Source organism: Nicotiana attenuata, chromosome 2 (assembly GCF_001879085.1).
Source record: "Nicotiana attenuata strain UT chromosome 2, NIATTr2, whole genome shotgun sequence".
NCBI classification, from domain to species: Eukaryota; Viridiplantae; Streptophyta; class Magnoliopsida; order Solanales; family Solanaceae; genus Nicotiana; species Nicotiana attenuata.
This window is the reverse complement of record NC_031990.1, coordinates 51,600,483-51,614,785: the sequence shown is the minus strand read 5'-3', so window position 1 is coordinate 51,614,785 and position 14,303 is coordinate 51,600,483. Positions and strand designations below refer to the sequence as shown.

The following is a 14,303-nucleotide window of genomic DNA, read 5'->3' as shown; positions in this document are numbered from 1 at the left end:
TGACTATTATTCATTAGATCATTTCTGACGGGCCCACAAAATTTTAGGCAATTGAGAGCCTGTTGCCCGAATTCATAAAGGAGGCGCGGACATTAGCGCACGAAAATTGGAAATCGTCGTGAATTCCTATTTTATGGTCCTAAAACGCCAAAAAATGAGGAACGGTTACGACAAAGCAATGGCAATAGTTCATTAAATTGTTTCCGGTGGTCCCACAAAATTAAGGAGATTCGGAGCCCGTCGCCCGTCGCCCATTTCATGAAAATGACGTGGACATTAGCATGCAAAAATTGAAAATCATCCCGAATTCCTGTTTAATGGTCCTAAAACACCAAAAAGTAAAGTAAATAACAAAAAGAATGTGAGGAAAGTAAGCGGGTAACGAAAGAAAAGGTGGGAAAGATAAAAAACCTCAAGTATAAAGAAAGTAAAATTTTAGGACTTTGATATTTATGCAATAATTTATATGATACTTTTTACTTTTCAAGTTTCAAATTTTAGGACAGTATATTTGTGTCAAAATAAAACTTATATATTTACGTAAAAAGTAATTTATATCATAATAAATAATTCAAAAGATATAATTACAGTAAAAAAATAAATCGTTTGATTCTGGAAATTCAAACACCACTGTAAAAATGATATATATATATATATATATTTCAATAGTAAAAAACAATTTCTTTAAAAAACTTAAACCATTTTTTGTTTTCCTTGTTTGTTCCCCCAAAATGGTCAAATCACTAAAACCTTAAACCTTGTCAAAACCCTAAACCACAAAATACCCCCAAAATCTAGCAACTTCAAACTCCCCACATTCCTCAACAAAATGGGGAAGAATAAGAAGCAGCAAAAGAATCAAGAAGAATTGCTAAAAACATTAGGAGATTTCACAAGCAAAGAGAATTGGGACAGTTTCTTTACAATCAGAGGTTCAGATGATGCATTTGAATGGTACGCAGAATGGCCTCAGCTCCAAGACCCACTATTATCTCACCTCAACATTATTCAATCATCAAACGACGTCGTTTCTTCACCAAAAGAAGAAATTCAAATTCTCGTTCCTGGTTGTGGGAATTCTAAGCTATCTGAGTATCTTTATGATGAGGGATTTGTTAATATTACTAATATTGATTTTTCTAAAGTTGTTATTTCGGATATGTTGAGAAGAAATATTCGGTTAAGACCTGGTATGAAATGGCGTGTTATGGATATGACAAATATGCAGGTACACTACATATAGGAAATATTACTCTTTATTTGACATTTTATTGCTTTGACAAATTAAAAGATTTGATTTTTTTTTCAAGTTAAATTTAGATGGTAATTGTGTGTTTGTAGTTTTGGAGTTTTTGAGTTTGCAAATTCAGTTTCTGTGAGAAGGTTTGTTTGAGTTAAATATTGGAAACAAGTTGAAAAAAAATATTCTTTCTGAAAAAAGTTACTTTTTTTTTAATGTTTGAATACTGAGGAACTCCAAAAACTAGTTTTGAATTCACAGTTGAATGGTGCCACATAAATGAGACCTAGAAAGTATAATTCTGAATACAGTAGAACGTATATCATGCATTTTCTGTCGTCAAGAGGTGAAAAATTGTTAAATTTAAGCAGTATTATGAAAGAAAAATGCCAAAAAGGTACCATTTGGTCATGATATTAAGCTTTCCCATGTATTCTGGGGGTCAAAGCATGCTTCTTTTTTGAACTTAAAGCATATTTTGGAAAGAAATGAGTATGCTGGGATCTTCTTTTCTGGAATAAAGAATGAAGAGAAAAATATCGAATGTTGTTACTGATGGATAAGTACTCTATTTTGCTTTGTGAACATAAACAATCAGTCACGTCCTGTTTCTGGTGCAATGTTGCTTACGTGTTAACTGTTTGTCAACAATGCTTACTTCATTTGCAAGATGTTTCTCATATCCAAACAGTTTTTTTTCTCTATTTTTTGGGACTATATTCTTCTCTTAACTATTCTGTTTATATTTAGTTTGCAGATGAGAGCTTTGGAGCCATTCTCGACAAGGGAGGATTGGATGCTTTAATGGAGCCCGAGCTTGGATCAAAGTTAGGAACTCAGTATTTGTCTGAGGTGCTCTAAAATCAAACTCGATTATTATTTTTTCGCATTACACTCAATTGATATAATATCAGCATAATCATAATACCATTTTGTAATAGGCAAATGATCATCTCCATTGTGTTTTGACTCGTGGCAAAATGTCCTTAAACTGACCAGGTTAAAAGACTGCTGAAAGTTGGGGGGAGATTTATTTGCCTCACTTTGGGTGAATCTCATGTATTAGGTAATCAAGACGTGTCCTGACATATTTCTGCATCTTAGTTCCTTGATGTTAGATCTGTACCTGCTACTATTGTCTATTATACAATTGTTCGAGAATGGACATTCGATTGCTTGCTCCTTCTGTTAGGTTTACTCTTTCCCAAGTTTCGGTATGGGTGGAAGATGGGGATTCATCCCATTGCTCTGAAACCATCTGATAAGTCGAGCCTACAGACTTTTATGGTGGTAGCCGAGAAAGATAATTCTCCTTCGTTGGGCCAAATATTCTCATCCGTTGATCAGTCATCCTCTGGTGGTCCAAAGAACCAGGTAAATGCTTTCACTCCTTCTGATCTTTTCAATTACTAAGAATGCTTATATATTTTATGCGATGAGATCTTGGATGCTATCCTATTTACATTACAGGTTCATGGCCTCTTTCAAGCACTTGAAGATGAAAATAAAATTCGTGCAGATTATTCCAGTGGCTGTGATGTAATGTACACATTAGAAGACTTGAAAATCGGAGCTGAAGGGAATCTGGCAGAGCTTAGTCCAGGTCGTAGAGTTCAGCTTAGTTTAGGTGAAGCTGGGGCTTCCCTATTCTGTTACAGAACTGTGCTTCTTGATGCTCGAAAAGATTTTGAACCTTTTGCATATCATTGTGCTGTGTTTCTTGTTCCAAAGGTTTGTATCCTCTACCATAAGTCTCTCTTCTTCACGTGCGCTACTAACATTCATGTGCATCTGTAGATACTTACCACTTTCATCAAGCTGCTCATTAAAAAATTACATTTTTTCAGTTTTTCAGTTGACCCCCTTTTTTGAGGTTTCCTTTTTCTCTTCTGGTAGCTGATGTGTTATCGATGTATGAAGAAAAGCTTAAGACTCCCTTTAGTTTCAACTTCACTATCCTTATCTGACATGGTTCGCTTCTCAATGAGTTAGAAATTGACACTATTGGAAAAAAAGATGGGGCAGATATTTACTTTTTGATTTTCATCTAGTTAATTTTTTTTGACAAGTACAGCATTGAGAACCTCTCTGTAGATGGATGATAATATTCTCGGTAAGGCAAACTGACATAACTTTGTGTTGTGTCATGGGATTAAACTGTAGGCCTTAAATGGAAATGAAAAAGAAAATGTGGACTGGTGACCTAATTTTGACATTATTTTGGTATGATAGTAAGTTCTTAGATCATAGTTCAATAGTCTTTTTTTGAGATGTATAAGAATTTAACTGATGCTTAGAATTCAGACTCGAGCTTGTGAGTGGCTCTTCTCTTCAGAAGAAGGACAATGGTTAGTTGTAGAAAGCTCAAAGGCTGCTCGTCTAATAATGGTACCCACTCATTAAAATGTGTTTGTTACTATTTCTGTTATCTTTGTAAGACTCTGATGGAGTGAATTGTGTTTTTGTAGATTTTGTTGGATTCTAGCCATTCCAATGCCAGTATGGATGACATCCAGGTGACTTTTGCGACATTTCATTGATATGTTGTTTCATCAGCTGATGCAAACAGTGGTTTTCGGTCAACTTATTTGCATATTTCTTTTTCTTGTTCAGAAAGATCTGTCTCCTCTGGTAATGCAATTGGCCCCAGGAAATTGTGACGGTGAAGCTCAGATACCGTAAGTTACTTTTCATAATTTACCTTTGGATTTAGCCATCTCTCTTTCATTTATATTAAACAGTTTTTGAATTTTAAGGAAATTTCTTGAATTTCAATTTGTGTAGTTCCTTTATTATCCATTACCCAAATATGGCTACCCAAACATAAGAAGTAGAATAGGAATAAAGTGGTCGAATGTCTGATTGATCAATTCAACATAAGGAGTACATAGGAATAAAGTGGTCGAATGTCTGATTGATCAATTCAACTAGTTTTAAGTGCAGTTTGCTATCCAGAAACTCTTAATTAATTTAACAAAAATTTCAAGCTATAATTGTAAGTCTTTAGCAACAAATGTGTATTTCTAATATTGAGAAATTTGGCTACAGAAAACTTGTTTCCTGTAAACTTCTGCCTTACTAAGATCTTTTTACTGGTTTGTGCTTTTCGCAGTTTTATGGCAGCAGGTGATGGAATCAAGCAGCGGAAGATTGTTCAAGAGGTCCATGAAAATCCTTTTAATCAATTATCATTCCGTTATAACATTGTATTCTTGTTATGACTGTTCTTATTGCCCTATCCATTTCTTTGGCTGTCGTTCAATTCTTTTTCTTGGGAGGAAGTTGAATAGCTAATTCATCTTAATAAGTGCATAACCCATTATATCTTTTAAACGGTTTTGCTTTATTAAAAGTTGTGCACCTTATGTTCTAATCTATTACCTGCTCCATTGTCTTCTGTAGATCACATCTCCCTTGACTGGTCCAATTACTGTAGATGATGTGATCTACGAGAAAGTTGATGACAATATTAGCTGTCTCTTTCCATCCGAGGATGTGATATTTCGTCGACTTACTTTTCAAAGAACTGAGAGTTTAGTTCAATCTGAGGCAGTTCTATCAAGAAAAGGATCACCGAAAACTGTCGGTGATATTAATCAGAAGAGAGGCCAATCTTCAAAACTTGAGAAAAAGGGAAATCAGAAAAGATCTGGATCTAATATCTCATTCTCTGATGGTAGCTTTACTTTCCTTCATAAAACCTTAGCTGCATAATATTATGATTGCTTTTCAAGAACTTGACTGCATTATCTTATTTTTTCAGCGTCATGTACTACTTTCCTCTTGCTGCTGTTGTCTTCATCCTTTAAATGACTTGTTTTGACTAGTGGATGGATTGTTTATGGAAATATGATATATTTTACTCTGTTAGATGGAGTTAGAGATTACACTCAAAATAAAAGGTAGAAAAGCGAGAAATTTAAAATTGTTAAAAAATCGTCAGATGAAGACCAATATTATTACTCTTTTATTTTATTTTGGATACACGGCAATGAAAAACTTTTGACATTTCATGAAAAAAGTAAAATAATTGGGAAGTATAAAATTAGTACGGAGATAATCTTCCACAAGGAAACATCTTTTTTCCTTTCTGTTAGAATAGTTATGTAACCCTAATCCCATATGTATTAGGAGTAGGACATGTTATGTATATATATAGGGCTCATTGTATCATGTTTAACATATGAAAATAATATCAATCATATTTTCTCCCGTGCATTCTCACATGGTATCAGAGCTTTAGCGACTTCCGGGAAGAAAGACCTCGTCGCCGTGCAATTTTCCGGCGACTTAGAAGGCTGCCCGTAATCACATCAATTTCTGTTGGTGTGTGCAAAAAACCAACACCACCACGAGACTCCTCAGGCTCCGGCGACCAAACCCCAGTAAACCCCACCGGAAAAATCACGTACACGCGCCCTCACGTGCCAGAACTTTCCGGCGAGATCTGACCCACGCGCCCCACGCGCCGGCGCGTGAGCACTGTTCCGGCCATTTTTTGAAAAACTTCCAGTTGGACAGTCGGATCGCCTAGTAATTCCGAGTCTATCCATACCTTTTTCGTTTGATTCCGACCACTTTGAGTTTTTCCGGCGACTACACTGACTTTTTCCGGCAAAATACAGTGTTTCCTTCATCTGTTTCAGCGAGTTGTCAGTTGATTCTTTCTGTTATTTGGTGATAATCCAACGATGTCTTTGGGAGTCGATGCTTTCGGGTCTAAAAACCCGGGTTCTGGCAGTTCCTGTGTTATGATTACCTCAGAACCTTTAATGGGAGGTTCAAACTACTTAGCTTGGGCTTCGTTTGTCGAGTTGTGGTGTAAAGGTCAAGGAGTTCAAGATCATTTAACAAAAAAGGCTAGCGAAGGTGATGAAAAGGCCAAAACACTTTGGGAGAAGGTCGATGCTCAGTTATGTAGTATCCTGTGGCGATCTATTAATTCCAAATTGATGCCCTTGTTTCGTCCATTCCAGACATGTTATCTAGTTTGGGAAAAGGCTCGTAATTTATACACTAATGACATATCTCGTTTCTATGATGTAATATCGCGAATGACAAGCTTGAAGAAACAGGAATTAGATATGTTTACTTACTTGGGACAAGTACAGACAGTCATGGAAGAATTTGAGACGTTGATGCTAGTTTCTGCTAGTATTGAAAAGCAACAAGAGCAACGATAGAAGATGTTTCTAGTTCTTACACTCGCTGGACTCCCTAATGACCTTGATTCAGTACGTGATCAGATTTTGGCTAGTCCGACTGTCCCCACAGTTGATGAATTATTCTCTCGATTACTTCGCCTTGCTGCAGCACCAAGTCACCCAGGGAGCTCATCACAGACACTTGACTCATCTGTCCTCGTATCCCAGTCTGTGGACAATCGGGCATCTCAAACTATGGAGAATAGACGAGGAGGAGGTCGTTTTGGAAGATCTAGACCCAAGTGCTCTTATTGTCATAAACTTGGACACACTCGTGACGTGTGCTATTCTTTACATGGTCGCCCACCCAAAAATGCTTATGTTGCTCAGACCGAGACTACAGGTAACCAGGGATTTTCTTTATCTGAAGGGGAGTATAAGAGTTCCTTCAATATCGAGCAAGTAAGCAGACATCTCCACAAGTAGCCTCTGTTGCTCAGACTGATACTTCTGTTGCTGGTAATTCTTTTGCTTGTGTTTCCCAGTCTAGTACTCTTGGACAATGGGTTGTGGACTCAGCCGCTTCTGATCATATCTCTGGTAATAAATCACTTTTGTCAAATATTGCGTATTCAAAGTCTCTTCCCACTGTTACTTTAGCCGATGGGTCTCAAACTAAAGCAAAAGGTGTTGGACAAGCGAATCCCCTACCCTCTGTCACTCTAGATTCCGTTCTTTATGTCCCTGGCTGTCCTTTTAATCTTGCATCTGTTAGTCGTTTGACTCGTGCCCTTCATTGTGGTATATATTTTATTGATGATTCTTTTATTATGCAGGACCGCAGTACGGGACAGACGATTGGAACAGGACTTGAATCAGAAGGCCTTTACTACCTTAACTCACTCAATTCCTCCAAGGCATGTCTAGTTACAGATCCTCCGGACCTAATTCACAGACGTTTAGGACATCCAAGTTTATCCAAGCTTCAGAAGATGGTGCCTAGTTTGTCTAGTTTATCTACATTAGAATGTGAGTCATGTCAGCTCGGGAAACATATCCGAGCCTCCTTTCCTCGTAGTATTGAGAGTCATGCAGAGTCTGTTTTTTCTTTAGTTCATTCTGATATATGGGGTCCTAGTAAAGTCAATTCAACCTTGGGATTTCGTTATTTTGTTAGTTTCATTGATGATCATTCAATTTTTGTGCTGAAATTAAAAATCAATTTGGTGTTTCCATTCGCACTTTTCGCAGTGATAATGCCGTAGAATATTTATCCTCTCAATTTCAGCAGTTTATGACTTCTCAAGGAATTATTCATCAGATCTCTTGTCCTTATACCCCTCAGCAAAATGGGGTTGCAGAGAAAAAGAATAGGCACATCATTGAGACTGCTCGCACACTTCTCATTGAATCTCATATTCCGTTGCGTTTTTGGGGCGATGCAGTTCTCACAGCTTGTTATTTGGTTAATCGGATGCCTTCATCTCCCATCCAGAATCAGATTCCGTATGCAGTATTGTTTCCCCAGTCACCCTTATACTCTGTTCCCCCTAGTGTTTTTGGGAGCACTTGTTTCGTTCATAACTTAGCCCCTGGGAAAGATAAGTTAGCTCCTCGTGCTCTCAAGTGTGTCTTCCTTGGTTATTCTCGTGTTCAGAAGGGATATCGTTGTTACTCACCTGATCTTCGTAGGTACTTTATGTCCTCCGACGTCACATTTTTTGAGCCTAAACCTTTCTTTACCTCTTTTGACGATTCTGACCACCTTGATATATCTGAGGTCTTACCTATACCGACCTTTAAGGAGTCTACTATAGCTCCTCCTTCACCTTCCGCCACAGAAGTCTTACCCATTCCAACCGTTGGGGAGTCTAGTGTGGCTCCTCCTACACTCCCTGCCACAGGAACACCACTCTTGACATATCATCGTCATCCGCACCCAGCATCAGGCCCAGCTGATTCACGTCCTGCACCTGACCCTGCTCCTACTGCGGACTTGTCTCTTCCTAGTACACCGATTGCACTTCGGAAAGGTATACGGACCACCCTTAATCCTAATCCCATTATGTCGGTTTAAGTTATCATCGTTTGTCATCACCCTATTATGCTTTTCTATCTTTTTTGTCCTCTGTTTCCATCCCTAAGTCTACATGTGAAGCATTGTCTCATCCAGGATGGCGACAGGCTATGATTGACGAGATGTCTGCTTTACATACGAGTGGTACTTGGGAGCTCGTCCCTCTTCCTTCAGGTAAATCTACTGTTGGTTGTCGTTGGGTGTATGCAGTCAAGGTTGGTCCGGATGGTAAGGTTGATCGTCTTAAGGCTCGTCTTGTTGCTAAGGGATATACTCAGATATTTGGGCTCGATTACAGTGATACCTTCTCTCCCGTGGCTAAGATAGCATCAGTCCGCCTTTTTCTATCCATGGCTGCTGTTCGCCATTGGCCACTCTATCAGCTGGACATTAAGAATGTTTTTTTACACGGTGACCTTGAGGATGAAGTTTATATGGAGCAACCACCTGGGTTTGTTGCTCAGGGGGAGTCTCGTGGCCTTGTATGTCGCTTGCGCCGGTCACTTTATGGTCTAAAGCAATCTCCTCGAGCCTGGTTTGGTAAGTTCAGCACAGTTATCCAGGAATTTGGCATGACTTGGAGTGAAGCTGATCACTCTGTATTCTATCGGCATTCTGCTTCGAGTCTCTGTATTTATCTGGTGGTCTATGTTGACGACATTGTTATTACCGGCAATGACCAGGATGGTATTACTAAATTGAAGCAACATCTCTTTCAATACTTTCGGACTAAGGATCTGAGCAAACTAAAGTATTTTCTGGGTATTGAGGTCGCTCAGTCTAGCTCAGGTATTGTGATCTCACAACGGAAGTATGCCTTAGATATTCTTGAGGAGACAGGAATGACAGGTTGTAGACCTGTTGACACTCCGATGGATCCGAATTCTAAACTTCTGCCAGGACAGGGGGAGCCTCTTAGCGATCCTGCAAGATATAGGCGGTTGGTTGGTAAATTAAATTACCTTACAGTGACAAGACCTGACATTTCCTTTCCTGTGAGTGTTGTGAGTCAGTTTATGGATTCTCCGTGTGATAGTCATTGGGATGCAGTTGTTCGCATTCTTCGGTATATAAAATCAGCTCCAGGCAAAGGTTTATTGTTTGAGGATCGAAGCCATGAGCAGATCGTTGGATACTCAGATGCTGATTGGGCAGGATCACCTTCTGATAGACGTTCTACTTCTGGATATTGTGTCTTAGTAGAAGGAAATTTGGTATCTTGGAAGAGCAAGAAACAGAATGTGGTTGCTCGGTCTAGTGCAGAAGCAGAATATCAAGCAATGGCTATGGCTACATGTGAGCTAACTTGGATCAAACAGTTGCTCAAAGAGTTGAAATTTGGTGAGATTAGTCAGATGGGACTTGTGTGTGATAATCAAGCTGCTCTTCATATTGCGTCAAATCCAGTGTTCCATGAGAGAACTAAACACATTGAGATTGACTGTCACTTTGTCAGAGAAAAGATACTCTCGAGAGATATTGCTACAAAGTTTGTGAATTCGAATGATCAGCTTGCAGATATTTTCACCAAGTCTCTCACTGGTACTCGTATTAACTACATATGTAACAAGCTCGGTACATATGATTTATATGCACCAGCTTGAGGGGGAGTGTTAGAATAGTTATGTAACCCTAATCCCATATGTATTAGGAGTAGGACATGTTATGTATATATATAGGGCTCATTGTATCATATTTAACATATGAGAATAATATCAATCATATTTTCTCCCGTGCGTTCTCACACTTTCTTTTAGTTTTTCTTCCTTGGAGTGGTAGTTGCAAACGGCAAAAGGAAAAAAGAGGGAAAATAAGAGTTGGCTAAGGGGAAGGAGGACCGTTTGATTTTACTCGTCAAATTTGATAAACACTCAATTTTAAGTCTGAGCTTCATTATGACGTGCAATTATTTTCATTCTATCACAGGAGTGAACGGCGATTTGAAAGTTGACCACAGTTATTTGGCCAGCTCTTATCATACTGGAATCATCTCCGGTTTTACGTTGATATCTTCTCATTTGGATAGTTTGGCATCTACTGGAGGTGTGGTAAGAAGTAAACTTATCTCTTTTAGTACGGATAACCTGTAGAGTTTCTGAACTTGAGTTTCTTTTTAGCTTAAAATGTTGCTCTGCATTGAAAGGAGAAAATTCCTTAGTTCTTTGTGCTGTGCTTATTTGTCAAATAAGTGCAGATTTGTCTGATAGAGTATATGTCCAGTTCAACCTCATTGAATTGATGAATTCTTACCGTTTTCTAACAAAATTTAAAAATACAGATTTTATCTTGTTTTATTTTCAAAAAGGAATCATGGTGTCAGGTGTGAACACTAATTTTAAGATCTGTCGTGATGGAACACACCAAAATGCATAGTCATCAACCCACCCACGTATTCAGCTATAGTAAGTCCTATCACCATAACATCCCCTTCTCTTAAGCATTTGCATGACACGTCCTTTAAATCCATATTTAAAAGAACATAACGTCTATGCACTAGAATATCTCTTCAGTAACTTAAGATTCATGATACAACCTATTTTATGTGAGCTTCTAGTCCATCTCGGGAGAGTGCATTGTGCTTTAGGTTAAAGCTGCAGTTCTTCATTTTTCAGGTAAGATCTGTAGTAATTGGTCTTGGAGCAGGATTGCTTCCAATGTTTCTATATAAACACCTCACGTTTGCACAGATCAAGGTAAAGTATGTTTACATAAATGTGCCGCTTTTATTTTATTTTCACTTCTTTCCTGTGCCATTCATACCTTTAAAGTTCCAATTTGCCATCTATTGTAAATTGTCTGTCACTTTGCACATGGAAAAAAATGTGAAAGCAGAAGTTATTATGAAAAAAAGGAAGTAACGGCTGACATGCTAAGAAAGACAATGTGGAATTACAGACATTTGTAATTGAACTAGTTCACAGCATCCACCATACATGATACATGTCTATCTTCATTCTCAACAACATGAAGGTCCTTGTTATTTCAAATTCGTATTTACACCCTCATGTACTTGAGGACATGCACAGTAGGACCTAAGTATGTATATCTATGTGTAATCCATATAATTTTGTTGTTTATATTGGCAAAACTAGAATATGAATTATCTATCACATGAAAAGTTAGAAAGACATTTGTTCCATAATGTTATGCATTAGATAGGATTTCATGTTGTGTTGATTTAGTGCTCAAATTAGATATAGAAGCTATGATTTTTGAGGGGATAATTGTATAGTGGTACAGCTTTCGTCAACACTACTTAATCTGCACTAAAGGTGTGCACATGACATAATATTTAATTTTTGCCAGAAAATGTTTGAAGATGGCAAAGTGCCATGATTTTGGAATATGCAAATAGCACAGCGAAATGTTAGAGAGTTTGAATGGCAACATGACGACCATTAAAGTATGAAAATCAACTAAAATAAACCTTTTGATTGATTAAGGTTAATCGTTATATTTATTTTTACAACAACATACCTAGTATATTCCCACAAGTGGGATCTGGAGAGGGTAGTTGTATCTGTCTTTTGTTATTTAATTGATTTTGCTATCTTGCCAAACGGGCTTATAATGATATTCACAGGTGTTGGAGTTAGATCCAGTGGTTCTAGATCTTGCTAGAGACTATTTTGATTTTAGAGATGATGAACGGTTAAAGGTAATTTACAGTCTTCACTCCCCCTCTTACTGTCATTATTTCTCCTCCTCCCCCTACCCCCTTCTTTTTTCTCTTTTTCTTATTCTTCAGTATTAAGTTAATCGCTAAATGCAAGTATAGGATGGTATCCAAGATGCAATATTCATTCAAAATCAGCTAGGATTTTCAATCGCTGTTTGACTTCCCTCGGTGGCTACATTTAAAAATGCTGAGGTGAATAAAATAGGTTATTTAGAGGTTTAATAAAGAGAATAATGTTTTGGAAAGCAATACGTTACATTGGGTCACCAATTTCACAATATTATCTCTATTTGCCACAGGTTAAGTGAATGTAAGCAGTAGTTTGGGGGTGGGGGCAATTTCCAGCTAATTGTAATGTGCACAAACAAGTATATTTTAGACCCAACATCTCAAGAGGCTGGTTGCTTCTTTCTCTCTCTCTCTTGGTTTTAGTGGAAATCTTGAGGATGATTATGCCAGGATTGCCGTACTCTGCAGTAACGCGACTAACACCTTATGATTAGGGTGGGGATCAATTCAAGGTTTTAGCTCCCTTTATGAGAGCACAAAATGTTATCTTATAGATAATATGAGAAGCCTAACTCAGAGGTCAGATGCTTGTAAGAACTCACACCAACGGTCACCTTTCAATTTCTTTCATGGTGTTTCAGGTACATATTACCGATGGTCTAAAGTATGTTAAGGATCTAGCTTGTGCAGTTACTATATGCGATGAAAATAATCTTTCTGAGGCAAAGGTCCCTTCTTCCAACGGTAGTTCCATTTTGTCCCATGCACCACTTAAAAGCACTGAAAAAATCGACATGCTCATTGTTGATGTGGACTCTTCAGACTCGAGGTAAATGGGCCTATTCACCATACATTTCTTCTTATATTCATATTTCCTTTTTCGCTATAGCACCAACTTCAGTAGCTATTCTTTATCTTTTTCTCTTGTTGGCAGTTCCGGTTTAAGTTGTCCAGCTGCAGACTTTGTAGAAGAGACATTCCTTATGGCAGCAAAAGGTTCTCTTTCTGATCAAGGTCTATTTGTAATCAATTTGGTATCGAGGTCACAAGCCATCAAGGATTCAATTTACTCCAAATTAAAGTCGGTGAGAATTAAACTTTTCCTGACACTAGTTTGCGAATTACATAGTAACTCTCAGTCCTTCAAAGAATGCATGTTATTATTATTATTATTTTTTTTTTGGTGAAGGCCATATTAGCTGTTTGCACAACTTTTAGTTGCCATATGGCATATGATTTTGAATTTTGCTGATGTACCCGCTGCCCAACTTCCATATATTAGTGCTTTCTACTGGAAAACGGATCACTGATAGTGCACATTCTAACAGTTAGCCACCATCCTAGAGTTTCTTTTGGATACAATTAGCTTAAGTGGATGTCAATAAGCACACTTGGCATATGACAATTTGATCTGATTCAAAAATTGTGTGTTCTTTCTCCAGGTATTTCCTCACGTCTTCCACCTTCAGTTAGAGGAAGATGTCAATGATGTTATCTTTGCTCTAAAGACAGAGACATGTGCTGTGGAAGATAGATTTCATGAGGCTTCTCAGCGACTCGCAAGATTATTAAACCTAGAAAACTCATCATGGGGCCAAAATATAATGGAAGCTACTAACAAGATCAAAAGGTTGAAATGATTTATAGTCTGATGCTATAAGAAGCTGCAGTCCGTTATCGTTGCTGGCCATTGCCATGCCTGTTGAGGCTACCAATGGAACAGCATAATTCTTCAGCTTAACTTCTTTGTTCTCTATTTTAAGTCCCTCTACACTCAAACACAGATTAGACGCGTGCGCGTTTGATATTTACTTGCCTTCAGATCTAAGATCAGTATTAGCATTGATATGTACATTGGACAAAATCTTATTGTACTTTTGCTGTAAATTGCCTGTCAAAAGTTTATAAGGTGTTCATATGTAAGTCTTGTTATTTAGTTTTCTTGTACTCAAGCTTTAAACTTGATGCCTGGATCAAGGCTTAGATTCTAAAAAGACCCAAAGAGAGGGAAATTTTCAAGAATAGAAGTCGGTTTAAATATAACAAATCTACCTACTTACCTGCATAACAGTTGGTATAATAACTATGCGGTTGCGTTGCGGGGCGGGTGGATGTGGGTGTTGGTGTGAGATGGGTGGACACGGGTAAAAATGC

At 37.9% G+C, this 14,303-nt stretch overlaps 1 protein-coding gene across 1 annotated transcript; it reads left to right on the top strand.

Moving 5' to 3' along the window:
• On the top strand, window positions 723-14,085 carry LOC109209860 (methyltransferase-like protein 13). Its single transcript, XM_019373207.1, has 16 exons — window positions 723-1,228; window positions 1,991-2,092; window positions 2,240-2,306; window positions 2,433-2,614; window positions 2,711-2,971; window positions 3,545-3,628; window positions 3,709-3,756; window positions 3,854-3,918; window positions 4,353-4,401; window positions 4,643-4,916; window positions 10,388-10,509; window positions 11,074-11,154; window positions 12,045-12,119; window positions 12,791-12,978; window positions 13,084-13,234; window positions 13,592-14,085. The coding sequence occupies exons 1-16, from the start codon at window positions 830-832 to the stop codon at window positions 13,787-13,789; spliced, it is 2,346 nt and encodes a 781-aa protein (XP_019228752.1). The 5' UTR covers window positions 723-829; the 3' UTR covers window positions 13,790-14,085.

Coding starts and splice junctions, on each gene's coding strand:
- LOC109209860 (XM_019373207.1), top strand. CDS start 830: ATGGGGAAGAATAAGAAGCAGCAAAAGAATCAAGAAGAATTGCTAAAA. Junction 2,093..2,239: donor GAACTCAGTATTTGTCTGAG/GTGCTCTAAAAT, acceptor TAAACTGACCAG/GTTAAAAGACTGCTGAAAGT. Junction 2,615..2,710: donor CTGGTGGTCCAAAGAACCAG/GTAAATGCTTTC, acceptor TTTACATTACAG/GTTCATGGCCTCTTTCAAGC.